Source organism: Drosophila ananassae, chromosome XR (assembly GCF_017639315.1).
Source record: "Drosophila ananassae strain 14024-0371.13 chromosome XR, ASM1763931v2, whole genome shotgun sequence".
Classification (NCBI taxonomy): domain Eukaryota; kingdom Metazoa; phylum Arthropoda; class Insecta; order Diptera; family Drosophilidae; genus Drosophila; species Drosophila ananassae.
In genome coordinates this window covers 18,870,032-18,893,576 of record NC_057932.1, presented here as the reverse complement: position 1 = coordinate 18,893,576, position 23,545 = coordinate 18,870,032, and the positions used below count along the sequence as shown (strand labels likewise).

Genomic DNA, 23,545 nt, shown 5'->3' with positions numbered 1-23,545 from the left:
GATCGGAAAAAGAGAGAAATAATTACCAATGCTACACAAAAACAAACTCATTTGATATGTATTTAGTTTAAAGTTTAGTCCCTAGTTTCAAATGAAAAACTTGCAAAAAAAAAATAAACTTGCAACTGCCTTCCCTGAACTGCAGTTAAAACTCAAAGTAACAAAAACCATAAACAATAAAAAAACAACAAAAAAATGAAAGGATTGTTTGAATAAAAACCAAAAGTATATGAAATTTTGCATTTTTAATTTAAAAGGGGGGAAAGAGTAGAAATTCAAAGCTCTCTGCCTTTTCGCGCCAAACTAAGGAGTGTTGGGAAACACCTGTGTTGGTAAACGGGCAAAGTGAACTTTAGCTTCTCTCTCTCACACTTTGTTTCTTCGCTTTTGTGATCCTTTGCTTTCGTGATCCTTCTCTCATCCTGTTTGTGGCAAAGCTGTGATTTAAATTCCACTTTTTTGTTAAATATATATTAAAAAAGGTCTTCTAACTATAAAGTTCTGCTTAAAAGACAAAAGAAATTGTGCAAAAAGAGAAAAATGGCTTCGCAATGTAAACAAACAAATAATGGCGGCACAGTGCGTGTGTTTTTGAGTTTAAAACTCTCTCAACATAGTGTTTCTCTTTGCAGAAATTGTTAAAATCGCTAAAAAAAACTTAATCCTCGAAGCTGTGGCTAATGAAAACTATATCTAAGTTAAACACAAAGCTTGAAATATGGGGAAATTCAAAGAGGGTGCTCCATTCCCCGCATGTGTGTGTGGGAGAGACTTCGGCGTCCCACACAAAGAACCGTTAGCTTGTTAACAGAGCCAATAACATATGTAAAGATGTAAATATGTAAAGATGGATGTAAATATGTAAAGATTGATGTAAATATGTAAAGATTGATGTAAATAAGTGTATGTATAAAATACATCACTGAAATTAAAGTGGCGGGTAAGTTTTCCATTTGCTATTTTTAATTTTAATTAAAAATTTAATGAAACTGATATTAAAATATCAGAAGTCTTTATTTACGGTTTTTGAAATGGTTTTTATGAAATATCTCTGCTATTTTTTGACCGTTTGGCGATCGGAATACCATTAAGGAATCAGGGAACCAATCTCCTTCGATCTGCATACGAATATTTAAAAACTTGAGCAAAAAAAATTGTTCCAATTTTTTGGTAATTTTTGCGATGTTACCCCTTTGAAAATTTTCAAAAAATGGGTCAAATTTTACATTCTCAGATTTTGATTGGGAATTATAGTACTCGAAGATCTAAGATCGGGAAGGTATAACATTTCTCAATCGGACGAATATTAGCCGAGTTATGGCAAGTGGAAGACGGCATTATGGCATGTTTTTCAAAAATTTTCAAAATACTGAAAATCCAAAGTTTTCTGAGACTATATCTCGATCATTTCTCAATCCATTTTGAAACAGAATACCAATTTTTAATCAGTGATCTAATCCCCATCGATCTGTATCAAAATATTGGGAAAATTGTAATTTAAAAATTTTACCAATTTTTTGTCATTTTTATGATGTTACCCCTTTGAAAATTTTGAAAAAATCGATCAAATTTTACAGTGTCAGATTTTGATTGGGAATAATAGTACTAGGAGAGCTGAGTTCAGAAAGGTATAACATTTTAAAATCCGATAAGAATTGGCCGAGTTGTGAATTTCGGAGTTTTGATTTTTTATGAAATTATTATTTTTTATAATTATATAATTGAATTTAAGACTTTAGCATTAAAAATAAAATCAAAATTAGTCTCATCTAAAAAATGGAACTATAGAATTATACAAATAAAATTAGAATTAATTTATTTGATAAATTTTACTTTATTGACCTTTTTTTTAAGAAATAAAATGGTAATTAGGTTCATTTTGTTTGAAGATTTGTTTTTTTTTTTAGGATAGGGGTTTAAATTTGAAGAATTTAAATTTTGGAAAGGAATTAGGGAGCTATCAGGTCCTTGCATATCCTTCCGCTTGGGGAAAAGTGCTATCGTTTTTTAAATTATCGCGCTTAAATTCGCATACCCCACTCGTCACGCCTCACCTGGGAGCGATGCTGGTGGCAGGAGTGGCTCAGGAAGAAGGCCACCGCCACTCCGGTGGTCAGGGCAATGAAGTACATGTACACGTAGATGAAGTCATTGCACCAGGCGTCCACGAACGGCTCCCGCTGGTGGATCATCACAGTGCCCGAGAACAGAACCGCCGACAGCACAAAGCCCACTACCATCATCTGTGGGGGACACGAGGTGGATATTATAGGATATAGATAGATATAGTTTCAGAGCAATAGATTTGGACGGAAAGGGAGTAATTTGTACACTTTATAACCCACTCTTAGACACAATTATCACTAGAAATATCCAATACCAACCGTGTTGGAGGTGGCCAAGTTGATCTCAAAGTTGCTCAAGTACTTGGCCCGAAGCAGGAGCATCACGGCGAAGGAGTACAGCAGAGCGAAGACCACTGTCCAGCGCATGTAGATCAGTTCCAGCCAGCTGAGATGAGGGGCATCCGTCTGGTCGACCTCCAGGACCTTCTTACAGCGAGCACTGCCCTTGGAGAGGGTCTCGTGATTCCTCAAAGTGCCATCGCTCAACTGCACGATCTGGTTAAGGAGATGCAGGGCCCCGAAGCAGGCTATCTGTGGTGTCACAGGACTCGTTAGCCAAAGGATCTAGGCTCCATGGGTGGGGCAGTTACTCACAAAGGCACCGAGTGCTAGGATTGCACAGCTGAGGCCCAGGCCCTTGCCCATCTTGCTCCACTGAGCCGCCAGAAACAACTGTCGTTGACGGGGAAGTTGAACCATTTCTGGTTACCTCTGATACCCTATACCGTGGGGCATGCCAGGCATTACTCAAAACTCCACTCGGTTTGTCATTATCACCTATATATATATATATATATATATTTCAAGGAAACTCAAGTCTACAGCCTAGAGTTTCAATTAAAAAAGTAACCATTGGTCAGAGTTTTAATTTCATTTTCTTATTTTTCCATTTTGTTCATAATAAAAAGCAACAATTTCAACTTATTTTCGCTAAAATAGTTTACAAACAAATCAAATGTCATTTTTTGTACATATTTTAAGCATTTCATGAACAAAAAAAAAATAAAAATAAATCAATTAATGAATTTTTCAGGCAAAACTTTTGCGAACAAATAAATTTGAAGAATATCAAATATTAATAGAAATATTAAAATTTGAAATTCTTTGTGTAGTTTTTTGTACTAAATCATAATGAAGTATTTGTATAGAAGGGTATTTGATGCGTCGACTACCCAATTGCTTTCAGATTCGCACTCAATTTCTAGCAGCTGGATTTTAGATCGGATCGTCCGGTAAACAGTTTTATTTTACAAATGTTTTTCATTTTTTTTCGTTTTTGGCGTCTTAAATGCAGCTTAATCATTACAATGAAACGATGGTTGTGGGTGTAATTGGTATTAGAATTAGTCAACTTGTGGAGGATCTCTTAGGGAAACTACCAAATCAAATAGAACAGTCTAAATAGTGACAAAAGTGGGTTAGGTTGGATGGTAAACCATTAAAACATATACGGATGTCTAGGGAGGATCGTAGTAATCGTAAAAATATAGTATTTTATAAACTCTATTGGCTAAATTTAACGCCAATATTGTTGACACGCGTCTGCATGTGCTGGAGGACGTCCTGGGAGAACTCCTCGATGGTGGTGAAGCGGCTCTTCTGGAAACTGAATATGTCCCCAAGGAAGGCCAGCAATTGCTCCCTAAAATAGTGACATATATCCCTCAGATTCTCGTTCGGTCCAAAGAATCCCCAGGCCATCAGCGGTGATATCTGTTCCGATATTACATAGAAGTGCGACATGAAGCCGTTGGGGAACTTGAGCATCCGCTTCTTGGCTTTCAGTACCGACCACACCGCGGTGGTCAGGGCCTATATGGAATGAAAGTCAATCAGCTGGTTAGATTATAAATTTCATCAAAAGTAAGTCACCAGAGAGGGAGCAGGTGTTCACAGTTTGATAAACAAAACTGGCGACCGTGACACAAGTCTGAGGTCTAGAAGTCTATAAGAACCTACCGTCTCCTTGAATCCATTGGACAGCCATCGATTCTGAACGACGGCCGTAACACTGGCCGGCGGAGCATCCAGATCCTTGAACGAATCAAGGATAATAAAGTCCAGACAGATGTCGTAGAACGTCATGGCCTTGACGTTGCGCTGCTCCAGCTCCAGCTGGATGCAGGGCCAGTTGTTGGAGTCGTGCAGATAATTGACCATGTCCTCGTAGCCCACCAGGAACTCCTTGGTGTCCTTGTCGCCGAGGCATAGCAGGTCCGTGAGTATTTGCCTGCCGGCATCGCAGATCCACTGGCCGACGGCGGGGTCCTTGAACAGAAACTGGAAGGCCAGTCGGACGCAGTGCAGCTTCGCCAGATACTCCGTATCGCTGTCGCAGTGCATCAAGTCCGCCCGAATGGTGCGGCACGGCACCGTGTACTCATCATGATGCTTGAGGGCGCTCTGGAAGAGCGGATACTCCTCGTACGAAGTCTCGATGAAGCCCTCGAACTCCCGCAGATCGGCCACCTGGTCCAGGGCGGAGGCGAAGCTCTCGGCCGAATCGAAATTGGGATCGGAACCAGCTCGGCTCAAGACACTGCCCGATTTTCTCGACCGCCGATCGTCGTCCGTGTTGGCGGCCTCCTCCTCGGCCTCGTCAATGGAATGCTCCTCGCGGAACAGCACCGAACGCTGGTCGAGGAACAGCAGCTCGCTCTGCTCCTGCAGCGTGTAGGCCATCTCCAGCAGGTTCTGGATTTCGCGGCAGAACTCCGAGTCCTCGGCAGTGGTCAGCAGGGCGGGCAGTCCGCCGGGTGAATAGTGTGCCGCCAGGGCGTCTTCCCAGAAGTTGATCACCGTGTCTAGTGCCTCCATGCCCATAACGCCCAGTTGCTGGGCCGTCAGTTGCATCACCACGGACGTGCCACCAGCATTCTGGACCAGAGCACCCGCTCCAATCGAACCCGACGCCATGGACAGGCGATCGGAGAAGGCTATCGTGGAGCCGACTGGGCTGCCGGATCTGGCCGAGGCCTTGGACCCGGCTATGGATATCAGATCGTTGGGACTGCGCATGCTGTTGCGGGTGCGACGTCCTGTATACTTCCTGGCCCGGCGCGGTGGACGCGGCGGCTTCCGACGGCGCAGGAAGCGCGAGAGCACGCCCATCAGGGCCACTCCAGCGGTTAGCGAGAAGAAGACAACCTGCAAGAGGGGGATTAGAGTGGCTAGGTCTAGGATATGAGTCTATCTAGGCCTACCTTTGTGGTGGTGGAGATGCGAAAGGGCAGGAGGCCGCCACCACTGGTCCAGGTGGCGGGCATAATGCGCTGCATCCTTCGTGGTCACCTCACTCTTGGAACACTTTAGTGTGGGGCGGAGGCGGAGGCGGGAATGGAGTTGAGTGGAATTGGGAACGTTGCGTTTGATATCACTTTGTGCCGGATTGGATTTGTGCCTTGCGGTTTGAGGTTAGGCCTCCCGAATGAGTGCCCAGTTGGGTGCCCAGCCGACCAGGCATTGGCTGCGCTATCTCTGACCAAAACGGGATGAATCAATGCCCTTCAAAATCATTCATGTGTGCGTCACGTTTCTGGAGTGTTTCTTTGAACTATGCCCTCCAGTTTTCCCTCGACTTTTCCAACCAAACTTTTCTTTGGCGCTTTTCTAGTCTGTTGCTGCTGCTGCTGCTCTTCTCCGCTTGTGACTCCCAAACGAAAGCTCGACAACCTCGGCTCTGTGGAGTCTGCTTATCAGTGGAAACTTTCACTTTTAGGCCTGAAAACACAACAAAAATTGCATCACAATGTCTCAGGGAGAGCACGGCGGCGACAGCGGCAAGATCAGCTGTTTTTTCTTTTTTTTTTTTCTTGTTTTTTTGGAGGGAGGGAGGCAGGCGTGCTGCCAGATCGTTGAATGGCCTAAAGAGTTCGCGGCCAAGTGTTGCCAGATCGCTGCAACTTGTATTGTTTACAAAATGCTTGTATTAAAAAATATTTCTTATATTAAGTGTTTTTGTTGTTGTTTTAGCGCGAGTGTATCGAAAAACTAAAATTTTTTTTTAGTTTTAATGAGTGTATTTAGTGTATGGCCTATTATTGAATAATGTGTGCCTGGCATGAAGACTTATAGGAAACTAAAGTGAAACTAAAGTATTAGTGAAGTGTTATTCAAAAGCTACTTAGTTAAAAAAAATGGCTCATCTCTAACTAATTAATTCTGGTAAGTAAAAAATTAATTATTTTACTTATTTCTTTACTAACTAAATTTTAATGAATATTATTTGTTCTGAACCGGTTTGAACCGGTTAAAACTGCCCATCTCTAACAATGGATTATGGTCCATCTCTATCAATAATTGATCGATTGATTAAATGCAAGAGGGCCCGACGGGCGGGAAATTAGTTGCTAATTTAAACGCAAATTAAAATTGTAATTAAGTCTGACAATGTCTGAGGATATAATTGAGGCCAAGTCCATGGCAGCGACAGCGATGACGTCATACGCTGCAGCAGCAGTAGCAGCAGCAGCAGCAACAAATACAAAGCGGCAAGATCTTAGAGCCAAAGAGCACTTAGAACCGGCAAGAACCGCAAACGAACGGAGAATCGCCTACATATTCTGGCATTATTAAAAATTCTATGTGTTTATTTTCTTCTGGCATTGGTTAGCTAAACTACAACAATAACAGCAACACCACAGCCCCACGCACACGGAGAAGAAGCAAAAACAAAAACAAAAACAAAAACAGAGTAGAGAGAGAGCGTAGAGAGCAGCAGCAGCGGCGAAAAATTACTCATGTGCCAAAGTGGCAGAACAAAAACAAAATAACAAATATTAAAAATAATAATAAAATAAAGGCGATTGCCAAAAAAGAGATCTTGCCTTCTGCGCGGCACTGGCATTGTTATTAGTTCAGCAACGATGTCCGAAGATGCCAAGAGTGAGTGCATAATCCATGCCCGACTACATAATCTTCTAAATTATTCGAAATTATTAAAAATTAATTATTAATTATGAATTATTCCAGGTCCTGGACCACGAACACGGAACATCATCGAGAACCAGTTGTTCCGCCGGCAGCGCAGTCTCAAGTTGGAAGCACTGCAGCGCCAAAAGACCTTGGACTCTGGCGATTCCGGTGACGGCGATGCTCCCGACTCCCAGCCCTTCGAGAAGGTATGTCATCGGGCACTCCTAGGTGGATAGGAGGTGGAGGTTCTATTTTTGTAATCTTTATTACGAACCACAGAGAGTCTCCAGAGATTCAGGCCAATTGGAGTGGAATGTCTAGTCATAGGAGTGGAATTTGGGGTGTGTAATGAGGCTACACTGAGAATGAGGCTTGTTTTCACTTAAAAATTAGTCCCTAAAACCTATCCCTAGGTGTTATATCATTTATTTTTATTTTAAACTATAAAATATTACAAGATTTCAAGTTAGAGAGTAAATAATTGCCTTTGGAATTTTATTTTAGACACAATTTTGTTTAAAATCTTCATAGACTCTGAGGAAGAACATCTTTCCATAGCTTATTCTACCCTAATCTCTCTGGTTAACCCCTTTCCAGACCCACATTGTCATTATTTTCACGGAGAAGGCCAAGCTGCGACACTGCCAGGATGTGGAAAAGATAATCCAGGAGTTTGGCATCCAGACTACTCTAGAAATTGTTGGGTAAACTATAGCTCTACAAACAATAACCATAAAGAAACATCATAACAAAATAATATCCTTTCAGGACCTCTGAAAAGTATCTGTATCTATCGGCCAGCATAGACACATTACTCCGTCTGGCCGATGCCGCGGAACTGGAGAAGATGACCACCACGGGCAGCATGCAGAAGTTCAACAACGGCTGCATCTCCGACTTCCTCCTACCCGGTATGGGCAAGGAGCAGATACTCCGCTATTGCGAGATCCCTGTCCTGATCAAGGACGCCATACAGGATGGGATCAAGTCGTATGTGCAGAAAGGCTACATCGAAGACATGTTTCCCCTGCACGATATTGTGAGTTGGTCTGGGATCTATCCCGGAAACCATAAAGACTATTTCATGACTCTTTCATTTCGCAGCTCTATCTGGACCGTTTCAATTTGAATCTCAAGCGCACCCGCCTGCCCATCGAGGACATTCGAAACTATTTCGGCTCTAGCATTGGCCTGTACTTCGGCTTCATTGAGTTCTACACGAAGGCCCTCATATTTCCGGCTGTCTTTGGGATACTTCAGTGCCTCCTCGATTTGAATCTCTCGCTGGTCTGCAGCTTCTATGTGATCTGGACAACGGTAGGGGGATTTCTCCATTCGAACTCTGTCTTATCCCTCTTTCTCTCCTGCAGATCTTCCTGGAGCTGTGGAAACGCAAGTGTGCTGGCTATTCCTACCGCTGGGGCACCATCGAAATGAGCAGCCTGGACAAGCCGCGGTCGGCATATACGGGAAAGTTACGCCCCGATCCGATCACCGGACGCATGACCTTGCAGTATCCGATGCGGTATACCTACCTTCAAATGTATTGCATCTCGTATCCGGTGGTTTTCGGATGCGTTGTGGCCGCCGGATGGTTCGCTCTCTACCAATTCCAGATCGAGGCCGAGGTCTTGGCCGATTTCGGTGCCGATTCGTGGCTGTTGTACGTTCCGGTTATTGTTCAGTCCGTACTGATTGCCATATTCTCGTGGGCCTACGAGAAGCTGGCCACATTCCTGACCAATCTGGAGAACCATCGCACCAGGTCGCAGTACGACCGGCATAGAGTCAACAAGCTGATGCTCTTCGAGATCGTCAACAACTTCTTTTCGCAGTTCTACATAGCGTTCGTCCTGCAGGATCTGAGGCAATTGAAGTACCAGCTGATGATGCAGTTGCTCGTCTTCCAGATCGTCTGCATTGCCCAGGAGATCGGGATACCGTTGTTGGCGGTGGTGCGCCAGAAATATGCCGAGTTCCGGCATCGCGAGGTGGCCGAGGAGAAGCTGCGTTCGATCAGCGATGTGGCCCGCTACGAACAGTCCTTTTTCGAGTCCGGCCTCGATGCCTACCATTCCACATACGAGGACTACCTGCAGGTGTGCATCCAGTTTGGCTACGTTGTCCTCTTTGCCGCCGTGGCGCCGTTTGCGGCGATCGGCGCCCTGCTGAACAATGTCTTTGCGGTCCACATCGACATGTTCAAGTTGTGCAACATCTTCAAGCGGCCCTTCGCCCGCCGGGCCAAGAACATCGGCGCCTGGCAGCTGGCCTTTGAGCTGCTCTCCGTGATGTCCTTGCTGAGCAACTGCGGCCTGTTGTTCCTACAACCAAATGTCAAGTGAGGATAAGGGATACTTGTATCCTTTCTTTATTAATTTTTCTTTGTAATCTTTTAGGGACCTGCTCACCCACTGGATGCCCTCGGTTCCGGAACTCTCTTTCGTGATTTTTGAGCATCTTCTGCTGGGCCTGAAGTTCCTCATCCACAAGGTCATCCACGAACGTCCGCGCTGGGTGCGGATTGGCCTTCTCAAGGCCGACTATGAAACCAGCCAGGCCCTCAAGCAACTCAAGTACCACTCTGACTTCTAAAATATTTATTTAAACCACAAACTACAAGGAAATTTGTCTCTTTTCTAGGAAATTCAAGGCGGAGGCCAACAAGCAGGCCTAGGCAGGTCTCCCAGGGTCAACAGGATCTCCCACATCCTTTCTATGTTGGTGCTAAACATAACCAGTCCATTTTCGTCAAAGGGATATTGCTTTTTGTGTGCATTGTGAGCGCTTCTACCGCCGGAAGGGTGCCTTAACTGATATATCTTACATTTAATATAAATATCTGCGAAAAAATAGAAGAACTTATTCTTATTATATGTCGAGGAAGTTAGCGCGCTCCTCGGAAGTGCCGAAAGGCCAGATAGGCATCCAGAGCATGAAGTATTCCCGCCGCATAGCCCATGTACTAGAGTTTCAATTGAATTTCTTTTATAATAGTGTTTTTGAGATTATTTTTTAGGGACTTACGTAGCAGGCCGTCATGGCGGGATAGGCCCAGAAGCCAGGACGCACCAGGAACTGGGGATGGAGCCAAACGATGCAGGCGAAGCCCATGTAGCTGGCGGAGCTGAAGTACATGCAGCAGGCGAGGCCATTGAAGAGGGTTTCCTGCGGAGATTAGAAATAAGAACTATACTCTAAGAACTATAGCTTAAGAACCGAACTCACAAACAAAGACTGCCGGATGAGGTTGTAGGACTTGTCCGAGAAGGCGTAGCAAATGAGCAGGATGCCGGTGGTGGTGAAGCAGTGGCCCGTGGTGGCCAGAAACCCGGTGAGGGCCTGACCAATGGAATCCGCATAGGGCACCCCGTACCGGATGAGCAGGCCCTCGCACAACATGGCCAGGCCCAGTTGCATCAGCTTCAGCAGCCCGATCCGCGACAGAACAAATCCAAAGTTGATGCAGGTACAGACGCGGCAGCAACAGAGCCTGATGCCCAGAGGTTGCCCCATTCCCCGGACTCCGAATGTGGCCATCTCGTTTAATGTCTCGTCTTCGACTAAATGGATGACTTCTTCCACTTCTGCTCTCTGTTGTCTGGAGGCAGAGTGTTGTGGTAGGATCGGGATGGACTTCTATAAATAGATCTTGCCACGACATCTGTTCAGGGCCCCCCTGCGTCCTGTTGGCTGTTATTGTGAGCTGTGTTTGTGGCACTTTTGTTTACAATTGCATGGCATTTAAATGAATAAGTTGGAAAATATTTAGGCGACGTTTTTAAAATAAACATTTAAAAAAGAAAATAGAGTTTTTGTAGTTTTTTTTATCGAATTTTTAAGCTGATGTATTCTGGGCTTGGATTATGACTTATCTATTAATGTTATTATACATTTTAAGCTATTATTTTGTTTATATATTTAATATCAATTGATGTTAATAGTTTTTAAGTATTAATTTAATAATTTAATGTGCTAATTTAATTTATTTTTTTTATATTTCCTTTTCTGAACTATTTTGTTTTATAAAAGATAGTCTTTTGGATATTATTTTGTTATAATTATTTAAAAAATTATAAAAAATTCCGGTTTATTTGATAGTTTTTTATGCCTGGTACTTTAGTGTTGGAAATGGCAATAAGAAAACAAGAACAAATTGCCATTTCCAACACTTAAATACCAGACGTTCCAAAATCTCTCAAAAAGTATGATTTTTTTCCTTTTTCTTTGTAGTTTTTTGGTTTAAAATTAATAAATAATTTATATAAATTTACCATTATCATTTAATACAAATTCAATGAACCAATGGACCTAAAAGTATTATATCTTTCAAAAAATAGAAAAAAATAAGTAAGAAAACCTATTTGGAAATAAAAATTTTACTAGCTGGGGGAGGCATCCTTTGGATTCGATGTCAGTGTGTTTGTTAGATCCCATCCAGATTCCGATTTGAACCAGTTACAGACCCAAAATTTAAAATCGTGCAACTCTGCCCAGCACTCGGTCACTTCAATTCCCCATAAATTAAACGGCCGGTTGTTACCATTTCCGCTTCCGTTTGACGCCATCATCCGCTGTTCTATACACTATTCGCCCTCCACTTCCGCTGCTTCCCTGACCGCTACTTCCGGTGACTTGCTTCAGGATGTGTATGCCGTATTTGAGTAAACTCTTTGGCGGAAACAATCGGGCACAGCGTCGTGCCCAGGATGGCGGGATAACCCCACGTCCCAGCTTGGCCAACATCAATCAGGTATCGGTGGACACGATGCGCACGGCCAAGTCGGCAGTCAGCCGGAAGAGCACCCGGGCAGCGTTGCGGGAGGCGGAAAATAATCGGATAGTCGCCATCGAAATGCAGGGCGGCGGCACCACATCCTCAGCCAGGAGTGCTGGGGCGGCAGCGACAACGGTTGCGGCAACGGCATCATCGACAGGAGCAGCATCCGGAGGCGGAGCAAATGCCACGGCAGCCACCTCAACGGCCGGCGGGGCAGGCGGACGGTCCGGACAACGCACATCCTGGTGGGAGTACCTTGGCATGAACAAGAACAAGAAGGCCAGCATTGAGTCGCTCTAGGACATCCTCGAAGGATCCTATCTCTCGGTCGATCCCTGGATCCCTGGTTATTATAATCGCATCTAGTGCCCGGATCTAGGATGCCACCAGGATAAGCAGGACTCTTCACTTTGGGTTGATTTTGCACAGAAATTCCATTTAAAAATATAAGCACACAACTAAAATTTATTAGTCTTCTTTTTTTTTTTAAATATAATTTCGAATAAGTAAAGTTTTATAAAAATATCATTTCTGAACTACAGAATTTTCTTAAAAAACTCTACCACTTTTCTGTTTTAAAGAATGAAGTCTTTAATAACAAATAATATTTACTTTAAATTCAAAATATTTATTCTTCCAAGTTAAACTTACACTTAAAAAGTTGCCATTTGTAAACTTTACAATATTTATGTGCAAATATTAAGATTAAATAGTAACTGGGAAGTGACAGCGTCATAAAAATTGCACCTGTTGATATACTATTGGGAGGTAAACAGCCCATCCCCCAGTAGGTGTCACCCACCTCTCTAATATTAAGTAATATTTCAGCTACAAGAGCCTTGAAACGACAACCTTTCCTTTTCATTTTCACTTTTACTTTTTATATTTCACACAAAAAACCTCTAAATAAGCTAAAATTTCAGTGACGAAAGCGAGGAAAATAAAAATCGAGAAAGAGCCTAAAACCCCAACTTCCCGCGACTATATCTCGGCTAATTTATATCCGATCGTGAAATGTTATACCTTTCTAAACTCAGCTCTTCGAGTACTATCATTCCCAATCAAAATCTGGTAATGTAAAATTTGATCGATTTTTTCAAAATTTTCAAAGGGGTAACATCATAAAAATGACAAAAAATTGGTAAAATTTTTAAATTACAATTTTCCCAATATTTTGATACAGATCGATGGGGATTAGATCACTGATTAAAAATTGGTATTCTGTTTCAAAATTGGTTGGGAAATGATGAAGATATGGTCTATAAGGCCTTTAGGAATTTTCGGATTTCCAGTTTTTTTTATTTTTTTGAAAAACATGCCCTGATGCCGTCTTTCACTTGCCATAACTCGGCTAATATTCGTCCGATTGAGAAATGTTATACCTTCCCGATCTTAGATCTTCGAGCACTATTATTTCCAATCAAAATCTGGCCATGTAAAATTTGACCCATTTTTTGAAAATTTTCAAAGGGGTTACATCATAAAAATGGTTGAAAAATTGAAGAATTTTTTTAGCTTGATTTTTTGTTTATTTTTGATGCAGATTTAAGGGGAATGGTTTTCTGATTCATAAATGGTATTCCGTTTCAAAATCGGTGAAGAAATGGCCAAGATATTGAAAAGGAAGAATTTGAAAAAATTTTGATTTTCAATTTTTTTTTGAATTTTGAAAAAATTGCCTCTAAGAGGGAATAGTTGCGCTCTTCTAGTAGTGTTTTTCGATTAATATTATTTTCTTTTTTAATCTCAAACTAAATACCTATTTGTAATTCTAATATAAATTTTTAATAATTAATTAATGTCTATCTTTCACTTTTACTTTTTATTATTCAGTATTATAATTATAATTATAATTTATAATTAATTTAAAGTCATGTCTATTATTCGAAATACATGCCAGATACTAGCTGCCATCCGTCAGATGTTTCTAGACAAGATCGTGTCGTGTTTGACAGGCGGTGGAGGCGTGGCTGGAAGGCTAGTGGGCTTTAGGGCGAAGGGGTGGGGGGAGTGGCAGGTGTGGGGGCGGTTTTGGGAGGCAAACAAAGCTCAATCGCCGGCAACGCCAACGGCGATTAGTGTAATTTATCAGGCGCAACGGCAATTTATATTGCTAAGCCCGATCGGCGGAGGTACAGATATATCTATATAGTATATATGCATACGTCTGTAGTGGGGGATTGTGGGTGGAGGGTGGCGGGTGGTCAGTGGGCAGTGGGCGATCGGATGCTTTTTGACAATAAAATTAATGTGACTGTTATCACAAGTAATTGTTGCCGCCGGCATTTGTTACCGCTATTGTTGCCACTTGCGTCACTGGGAGGCGACAGCCGTTACAGCAGGCTACACTGCAGAAAAATATACATAGATTCTATAAAAAAAACATAACAATAAATAATTGATTTAGTGATCAACATATTTTTCAAGTATTTTTCCAGGCTCTCTAGGTCTATATTTGAAGGGAAACAAATACATTTCTTGGTTTTCAAATAATATTTAGCACAACTTTAGAAAAACTGACTAACTAAGTATACTACTAACTATTTTACCATATATATAACTATATCAATTTCTATATAAAAACAATTATTTCAAGAATTTTAGACCATTTCTTAGTGTTCTGGCAGTGCCTCGTCCACGATGACACTCCAGAAATGCTGTAACGAGCGGAAAACCTTTTCAGAATTTGCATAAATTGTCTCATGGCTTGTAATCTGCAATTAGGAATTTGCCAATTCTGTCACGAATTTTGCACGTGCACTTGGAGAAAAAAAAGAGACATTTCATTGAAGAAGAAACTTTATTTTATTTGTTCGCCCTGTTCACCCTGGCTAGGCCTTTTGTTTCTTGATGAGATTTTCTAGAGACATTCCCTTGTTTTATTTTTAAAAACAGCGAATAATGTGTTGTTCGTTCGACAGTGTTTCGGTTGTGCTGAAAAAGATATATATATTCGATCCGCGAGAGTGTATAGAATCTATAAGCATAAGGCGAGGAAGATCTTCAGGCGATTTGTTCATTGGGGCATCTGCCTCTGACGTTACGAGTTCCCCCCAAAAATAAAAAAACACCAAAAATTCCCATTAAATGTACCAGAAAAATCAAGAATAATATATATCCGAATTACGTGTGTAAATAAATTAACGAAACAATATCAGAAAATTGCGTTTGTAAATAATTCGCATTGCAGCGTTTGCTTCAAAATGTTAAGGCATTAATTGCACCAAAAAAAGAAAAAAACACAAGATAAAAAAATTAAAAATAAATAACAAAACCAATACAAAAAATAAATAAACACAAAACAAGTGCAACAAGTCGACACAGTGCACTGATTGTTGACTCAAATTTAGAGTGCTACACATTTTGAGTTTTGTTTATTTTTGTTTCGTTTCATTTTGGTCGCCAACAATTGGCGCAAAAAACACACAAAGGTAAATAAATAAACCACCAACCAAATAAATAAAAACAATGTAATTTAGATTGCATTTAAGACAAACGTTTCCATTTAATTCAATTATGAACGTCAATTGGAAAACTGGGAAGAGAATCACTTCCAGAGATACCATCTGGCAGAGAAACAGGAAAAATAATGCTGAGAAATTGGGAATTTATGACGGAAATGCGAGAAAATCTATAATGTAGGGGCCTGAATATATTCAGCAGATATTTTTAGTGAAAAGGCGCCAAATTATAGTATTTTAAATGGAGGGGGTTTTCTATTTTCATTTAGAAAGAGCCTAGTTTGAAGTAAATTTTATAAGAAAATTAAAACGACATACTTTGTCAAACAATGTGAACTTATCTGCTTCAAATATAATTTTAAAATATTTCTGTTAATTGAAAAAATATTCTTTATACAATAACTAACATTACAAACCTTAAAAAACTACTTATTTCTTTCTTACTTCCTATTTTCTTTTTAATTAAATATTTAAAGCAAATTCAAACGACATATTTGACCAAACGACATACTTTTTTAGTTCTAGTTTTTAAAAAATTATATAAACAAAAAAAATATATCATTTTTCATTATAATCATATACTGTTTGAATTTTTAAAAGTTTTCTTTCAACTGCATTTAGATAATCTTAGTCATAACGAGCTAAAGTCGAAAGAAAATAGGGAAATACGTAGTTACTCTTCCGGGAGACGTTACTGTGCCACGTAATTGTGTCTTCCCAAGATCCGCCAACTGTTTGCTGATTGAAAAATAAATAAAAGAAAAATAAAAATAAATAAAAGAAAAGCATTTTGAAACAAACAAAAAGCAAACTCTGCCATTAGCGAGCCAGGGTGCAGCTGTTAATCGATAATTTCAGTATTCAGTTTGATTTTTATGGCCACAATTGTAATTTGCTGATAAACAACCAGTGGACGAGACCACACGACAATTGTTCATTATTATTTATTATTTACTATTTGTATTTCGTTTTTTTTTTATTTTCTAAAACGCAAATTCATGTGACAACAAAAGCAATTTCTTGGGGCGAAAGTGACGGAGCTCCGCTATCTGCTATCTGGGCTAAGAAACTTGTGCCAAGAAATAGAAAAAAATAAAGATAATGCCGAGTGGTCTGGGCAGTCCTCTCAATCACTGATTGACCATTATTATCTATACATATATATATATATAGATCCTTGTCTAAAATTGGGGGCAGATTGCGGTTTATTTATGGCAATTTGTTTGCCCACTTCGGCTACGTCATTACCACTTTTTTTTTTGCCTTTGTCATGATTTCTGGTAATCCAAATAAGATTGCAGACGGGGCTTCTTAGAAAAAGTGCGTGTAGCACTTAGTTTTTTTTTTTAATTTAAACAACACAATAAATAGGGTTAATAAAGTAAGTAAATAGTCTGTGTTTGATGTTTTCCAAACAAAGGTTCAGACTTAGGACTTAGACTTCAAGTACAATATAGCATAGATTCTATGAAATTATGTCGTTTAGAACTACTTGTAGCTCTAAATAGGCGCCTTTTTATGTCGTTTTCATTTGTTATTGTTTAAAAATGCAAATTTTTAATAAGTTGTAACCTAAATTAAAGAGTTATCTAAAGAATATCATTGATTACTTGCTTAAAAAAATATTTAAAGACTACCTTTTATGTCGTTTTAAACCGTAAACTGCATGTCGTTCTTTTTTTATGTCGTTTTAATTTATTTATAGATAGATAGCTTTAAAATACTTGTAATTTTTTATTTATAATTAGAAAACATAAGTTTTGGAGGCAATTTTATGCTGTATTAGATAGTATTTCATTCGAAATACAACTAGTTTATGTAGTTTTTAATATTTTTTTTTCACAAAACCCATAGAAACCAAGTAAAAGTGTAGCTATCGAAAGTAAAACCTCTCAGATACTATTCAAACACCGGAGATGAGTGGACAGAATGTGAACAAGTCGTGCAAATTGCCCATTGATTAGAAAGTTCAAAATCACATGGCTGGTAGTGGGGTAGAGCGTCCTAATCTTGGTTAATATATTATTTCCATTTATGTATTCGAAAACTGGGAAAACCCCTCTTGACAAAATGACGAGGCACTTTTCTCAAGAAGATCCTTTAATTGATGAGGGAATCGAACGCAATTGATTAGAACTGAGAATCTGAGAAATTGTCAACTATTTTTAAAAAATCTCTACACAAGAGATAAGACTGAGGCAATTTATTTATTTTTGTGATGGAACGAGGATCGAGGGCCACTTGAAAGAATCTCTGATTGATTTTGATAAGTTCCCAGGCCCAAAAATAGCTATGAGTCACTTGGAAGTTAGAACCAGTAGGAGGACTTTCAGCCCTGGTTGGAAAGTACTAGGTTTTTAGAAAATAACTCCAAAACAAACCATTTGCCATCTGCGTCATTGCGAAAAAAAAAAACACTTGTCTGCCATCTGAAAGGGCGGTAAGTAGGCGTGGCTATGACACACCTACGACTGTGGATACAATTTTAGAACAAATAGGAATAGCCTATATAAAGAGGGGTTCTCTTGTGAGCTACTTTCTAGGGGTTATCTCAGCTCATAAATCAAGTTTTTATTTCAAAATAGCTACAGCATTTGTGGGAATTAGTTTTTCGACCTATATTTAGGTGATATTATGAGTCTATAATATTAATAATATTTTTTAAGAACATTTTTAAGAGGTAGTTTGGAGAACTGATCATAAATAATCGATAGAAATCGATAAAAAGCTAAGATGGGTTTAATAATTTGATCTAAAATTTTAAGAAAAAGTCTATATGTTTTGAACATAGCACCTAGTATCCTGACCAAGACTGTAGATAGTTCTACAAGTGTCTGGGAAGAGGCGCTCGTGCCCACCCATGTACCGCAAATTCTTTTCTCATGTCGCGCTCTAAGATTGTTTCTATGCTCCGTCCCGGGACTTATCACTTATCGGAAAATCATGTCGGTTAATGGAAATGGGAAATCGGATCATATATATTCAGTATCTATCTATCTAACTATCTATCTATGTATCTATCACTATTGGTAAAGATATTCGCCTTGATCTACTGCTGTCACTGCCTGCTACTGGCTCTGATGGCATTGGGGGGCTGGCATCGCTTTCATTTGGCTACTATTTCAATTTCAATTCCATTGCGTTCGTTACATTTTAATTAGATTTAAGATCATTTTCGTAAGCAGCTCAACTTGACGGAATCGCCTCCTTTTTAACCCGTTGAGGTATTCGATATTTCTTGATTTTTCAAATACTTTTTATTAAATTATTATAGTAGTTTTTAGTGGGCTTAAAATATTAGACTTTTTATTGCTTAAAATATTTTAGAGAAATTAATTTTAAATATAATTTAAAAAAAAAATGACCACACTGCGTATGAGTAATAAGTTTTTGAAAATGTTTTCCAAAATCTTACTTTTTTTCTGATATTTTCACTTTCCTTATTTTATCTTGAAAATTATTTGAAAAATTCTCAAAAAATATAGTATAATTATGGGTTATTGGTGGGTTAAGACTGAATCCGAAAAGAGCTGCTTGAAAAGTCGACGCCGACTGCGCTGCCGGCGTCTCAGTCGGCGTTACCGCTTTTGGCGCAATCGAAAGTTTACGTTTCGGCTTTACGTAGATCGCGTTAGTCGGACGCTGAGTGTCGGCGGCGTTAGTTCACAGTTATAAAGCCAAAAAAAAAATAAATAAAATATATAATTTAATATATTTTATACTAAACTCAAGAACGAAAAACATCGACAGTCGAATAAATTCGTAAGTCCAGTTCTGTTCTTGGAATTAAAAAAAAAAACAAAGTCCTCTCGAAAATCGAGTTTCTATTTCGCACATTATATCATGGGTAATCAATTGATTAGTATGGACTTAATGACAGTGCCAAACACCAAAAAACACCAAATTTAATTTATTTAAATCAGATTGACAAAAACAACAACAACAACAAGCATTTCACCACCGAGCCTCAGAGAGTTATTTATAAAGTCCGTAATTCGTGCAATTAAATTGTAAATTGTTGCCACGACAAATGATTAAATTAATTAAATTATTAATGGCGGCGGCTGTGATGGCTCTCAAAATAATAATAGTAGCCAAACGAAGATGTCATTTAATTTATTATATTTATTTATTATATTTATGAAACAGTTTCATAATTTTTTTTTATTTAAAAAGAAAACTTGCTTGGCGATTTTCTCAGTTTTTCGCTTTCCTTCCTGTTTAAACTGATACCATTAAATCACTATCTAAACTACAAAAAATAATAAATATATTCATATTATTTTCCTTACTATATTAGCTATATATTATTTATATTTTATAAATGAAAGTAAAGAAATGCGTATAATTCTATACAAAATATGAACTAAAAATATACACGCTTTATTAGCTTTATTTTAATATAAATTATGGGAAGTGCCTTAAATTCTTTAAACTTTTCTCTCAGTGCTCTCCTTTATAATCCAGCTTTCATTGTATTTTCTGTAGTTTTTTGATAGTTATTCGATCCGCATGCAAAACATGTGTAGACCCAATAAAAATACAAACAAATTCTGTGCTAATCAGGCAACGGACTGACTGCCTTTAAATTCCAATCATGGCAGCCCATTAAACTCCCTTTTTCGGACCTCGTCAAATAGAAAAATAGAAATCCCCCTTTCGCAACGAATAGGTGGTGACAAGTGGCGATATTTCGCAATTTGTTCAAATCTCTTAAATCAACTTGAATGGAAATTTATTCTAAACCGATTTTACTTCCTCACGTTTTGTTTTAGAGTTCTCTTTTAAGGTTTTTTTTTTTTTTGTTTTGTCTTTTAAAAGTTAGAGATAGACCTGCTGCGACTAATTGCCAAAAATGTCAGATAAAATTCTTGTTAAGAGTTCGAAGATATCAAAATAATACAGAGATACTTCTTGGGGGTTAAACCTATTTTTGAAGAAAGTTTATATAATATTACTGTTTAAATTTAAGTGCCTAAGATATAGGTTTATTGTCTTTTCCTACAAAAAAAGGTAGGAATACTTTTTTGGGATGAAATATAATTTTTAATTAAATTCTGTATTTTATAACCATTTTTTACGATAAATTTATATTTCACAGATATTCAAGCTTAGAACGACTACCTTAAAGTCTACTTTTAATGCCTCATAAATCACTAAAAACGTAGTTCTGAGAAAATCACTTAGCGAGTCCCACCTGTTAACTAGTTTAGTGACTGTTATTTTGACAGAAATTATCTGACAAATGCCGCAAATGGCCTGTAAGCAATAAAATCAAAGTAATTATGGCCAAATAAATCACTGACATCTCAACTTGGGCAAAAATTATTGCCCTCCGCTGATAAGCGACATCAGCTTAGCTCCTCCGACCAATTAATTAGCTACTTCGACTGCGACTGAGACAGCGACTGAGGCAGAGGCAGAGGCTGCTGCAGAGGGGATTGCCTAATCAAATAACCAAAAAAAAAAAAAAAAAAAAAAGTTAACAAAAAATTAATAAAGTTAAGTCGAGCGTGCTTTCGGGCTTTTTTTTTTGTCTGTTGCCACTGCAACTGGGCCAACACAGTCCGACTTCCGAAATTCAAAGCATAGGAAATTTAAATTTAATAATCAAATTATTTAAATTATTTAATTATATAAGTTATGGCTTTTTAAAGGACATGAATATATTATAAGTCTACTAAATAAAAAACATTAAATTAATACATATCTTGCGTACATTTTAATCAGTCTCCACTGTACACTCATTAGTTTATAATTTGTATTTGAACAATTGGTTAACGGCCCTCTTGTGGGTTTTCTTTTTCCGTTTTCCATTTCCCAGATAGTATGGACCTGAAAATGGAGCTGGGCGGTCTTATGCAATCACCAACCAATGCCAAGCGTTTCGTGGTCGAGGATTCAAGTAAGTGTCAAATTAATTAATATAATTAATTAAATGTAGGAGTGATGTTGTGCCAAATGGGTTCCTTGCCTCTCATTCTTCCGGCTTAGAAAGTCCGGAAGTGCGTTGACGTCGCCTGAGCCCGGCGGTGTTGTCGTTAAATAAACCTGAATATATGGCTTTCGATCCGGTCGATTTGAATCGAATCGGATCGGATGATGGAAACGGTTCAGATCAAGTTGAAGTTCAACGCCAGACACCTGTCCCTGAGAAGCTAAAGTTTCTTGTGTGTTTTTTACACAGAAAAAATTCTTTTAAAAAATTGTCTAAATTTTTAAATATAAATAATTTTGAAATACTTAAACAAGTTTTTAAAAGTTTTTTAATTCAAGCTTCATTATACTATTGTATAGAAAATGTTAATAAATTTTTTAATATTTTCTGTATAGTTTTTTTTTCCAAAAAAAAAAAAATCAAACATCAAACTGTTACAAATATTTCATATGTGCTTATTAATGGAGGTTTTAAACTAATTTAATACAACCCAAAAAAAAAAATTTTAAAACGAATGCAACTTTCTAAAATGCATAATTTGAGGTCGTTTTCCAATGCTGAAATTCCCCAAAGTTACGCATTTTTTAAAGCTCTCGAGATTCGATTACCTTTACACGGCTTTGACCTTGGCTCCAATTTACATTTGACACCTGACGATTTGGACCAATCACTCACCTGTTGCTTTCTCCTTTCTTACCGCTCCTCCCTTGGCAGTTACCAAGGTCACCTCCGATGGCGAACCACATGGAATGATGACAATGGTGGCTGGATTATCTGGACTACTGGCAGCCATTATAATTCTAGCCGTTTTGGCCTCCATGGTGGCCTGTCGCAAGCAGCGAAGGTAATTTTAATTATTTAAAAAATCTTTAAGTTTTAATTAACTTTAATAATATATATTTTGCAGCCCCTTGAAACGTAAGAGCCGCAGTTCCACCAACGTAGCCATGACCAGTGTCCAGTCAGATCAACCGCAATTGGCTGGAAATTTGAATGCCGCTTTTGCCGAGAGTACATTAACTCTGGACAAGATCAAGGCTCAGGATCAGGACACGCAGTGGCAGCCGACATCAGTGGTGGTGGTGGAGCGGTATTAACTATGGCATCTACCGGGCGCGTGCTTTTTTTTTTTAATATTGTTTAGTAAACATTTGAGACTGAGACTTAGCTTAAGGACTTCCAGAATTATCTATAATGATATATATTTAACTTGTAAGATTTTTTTGTATTGTTAATATTCTTTGATAAAACATATCTATATTTAAAAGTGTATTTATAAAACTAAAAAGACAACTCAAATGACATGTAATAATGCAAAATTATATTAGGTATGGGACAATTTAAAAAGTGCGCAATTGCCCGCACTATCGATAAAGTGCCTTGGTGCGAACTATCGATTATGCGCTGTTAAGCGCAACATAGTACTATCGATAGTGCGCTTTGCAGCACATCAAGCGTGCGATAGTGAGCGAATGATATCGATAGTGCGTTTTAAAGCACATCGACTGGGCGATAGTGCGCATTTCACCACATGCGCAGGAGCACCCTTGCCGCCACGGTGGTGAAATTCAAATTTTGAAAACAGAGAATACATTTTTCAGGTCGAAAATTAGTTTCTCGATATCAAAAAACGAATGAAGCGGTTCGATGCGCATTGGAACACAGATTCCGAATATGTGCAGCGTTGCCAGATCGAGCCAGAAATGCGCTTTCTAGAGCTGATATCTCGGCCATTTCTCATCCGATCTGGCAACGGCGTACATTTTCGGAATCAGCGCCCTAGAATTAGTCGGAATGCATCCAAAGATTGCCGAAATCGGACAAAAAAATTTTTCGCGAAAATCGAGAAAAAACGTGATGTAACCCCTTTCCATTTTTTCAAAAATCGGGTCGAAAAGGAGTTGTTCGATTTCGAAAAACTAAAGATGCAGTTCGAAGGACATTCGAGTCCTGATTCCAAAAATGCATAGCGTTGCCAGATCGGGCCAGGAATGGCTGAGATATGAGCTATAGAAAGTACACGTTTTCAAATGCCCATATCTCGGCCATTTATCATTCGATCTGGCAATGCCCTACATTTTCGGAATCAGCGCCCCAGAATTAGTCGAAATGCATCCAAAGATCGCCGAAATCGGACAAAAAAATTTTTCGCGAAAATCGAGAAAAAACGTGATGCAACCCCTTTCCATTTTTTCAAAAATCGGGCCGAAAATGAGTTGTTCGATTTCGAAAAACTAAAGATGCAGTTCGAAGGACATTCGAGTCCTGATTCCAGAAATGCACAGCGTTGCCAGATCGGGCCAGAAATGGAGTTTCTAGAGCCTGT

At 39.0% G+C, this 23,545-nt stretch overlaps 6 protein-coding genes across 9 annotated transcripts; 3 read left to right on the top strand and 3 right to left on the bottom strand.

Moving 5' to 3' along the window:
* Positions 1 to 358: 358 nt before the first annotated feature.
* On the top strand, positions 359 to 22,491 carry LOC6504401. Of its 4 annotated transcripts, none has more exons than XM_014903970.3 (4): positions 359 to 940; positions 21,106 to 21,186; positions 21,934 to 22,063; positions 22,127 to 22,491. In XM_014903970.3, exons 2-4 carry the CDS (start codon positions 21,111 to 21,113, stop codon positions 22,314 to 22,316), a joined length of 396 nt encoding a protein of 131 aa, XP_014759456.1. In that variant the 5' UTR covers positions 359 to 940; positions 21,106 to 21,110; the 3' UTR covers positions 22,317 to 22,491. The 4 variants fall into 4 exon arrangements, with proteins under 4 accessions (XP_014759456.1, XP_032308099.1, XP_014759455.1 ...); XM_032452208.2 differs by lacking the exon at positions 359 to 940 and adding an exon at positions 14,837 to 15,251; XM_014903969.3 differs by lacking the exon at positions 359 to 940 and adding an exon at positions 18,902 to 19,043.
* LOC6504509 lies at positions 1,820 to 2,819 on the bottom strand. The gene is made up of 3 exons (XM_001967008.4): positions 2,721 to 2,819; positions 2,385 to 2,657; positions 1,820 to 2,243 (listed from the first exon to the last, which is right to left on the bottom strand). Exons 1-3 carry the CDS (start codon positions 2,769 to 2,771, stop codon positions 2,022 to 2,024), a joined length of 546 nt encoding a protein of 181 aa, XP_001967044.2. The 5' UTR covers positions 2,772 to 2,819; the 3' UTR covers positions 1,820 to 2,021.
* LOC6504508 (mitoguardin) lies at positions 2,983 to 6,084 on the bottom strand. Its single transcript, XM_001967007.4, has 3 exons — positions 5,330 to 6,084; positions 4,086 to 5,273; positions 2,983 to 3,938 (listed from the first exon to the last, which is right to left on the bottom strand). The coding sequence occupies exons 1-3, from the start codon at positions 5,402 to 5,404 to the stop codon at positions 3,630 to 3,632; spliced, it is 1,572 nt and encodes a 523-aa protein (XP_001967043.1). The 5' UTR covers positions 5,405 to 6,084; the 3' UTR covers positions 2,983 to 3,629.
* Positions 6,386 to 9,898, top strand: LOC6504400 (anoctamin-10). The gene is made up of 8 exons (XM_001967006.3): positions 6,386 to 7,010; positions 7,098 to 7,246; positions 7,638 to 7,744; positions 7,809 to 8,079; positions 8,145 to 8,357; positions 8,411 to 9,381; positions 9,440 to 9,616; positions 9,684 to 9,898. The coding sequence occupies exons 1-8, from the start codon at positions 6,992 to 6,994 to the stop codon at positions 9,715 to 9,717; spliced, it is 1,941 nt and encodes a 646-aa protein (XP_001967042.1). The 5' UTR covers positions 6,386 to 6,991; the 3' UTR covers positions 9,718 to 9,898.
* On the bottom strand, positions 9,624 to 10,845 carry LOC6504507 (protein singles bar). The gene is made up of 3 exons (XM_001967005.4): positions 10,269 to 10,845; positions 10,068 to 10,208; positions 9,624 to 10,005 (listed from the first exon to the last, which is right to left on the bottom strand). The coding sequence occupies exons 1-3, from the start codon at positions 10,578 to 10,580 to the stop codon at positions 9,928 to 9,930; spliced, it is 531 nt and encodes a 176-aa protein (XP_001967041.1). The 5' UTR covers positions 10,581 to 10,845; the 3' UTR covers positions 9,624 to 9,927.
* On the top strand, positions 11,448 to 12,288 carry LOC116655106. The gene has a single exon (XM_032452206.1). The coding sequence runs from the start codon at positions 11,686 to 11,688 to the stop codon at positions 12,118 to 12,120; it is 435 nt and encodes a 144-aa protein (XP_032308097.1). The 5' UTR covers positions 11,448 to 11,685; the 3' UTR covers positions 12,121 to 12,288.
* Positions 22,492 to 23,545: the final 1,054 nt, after the last annotated feature.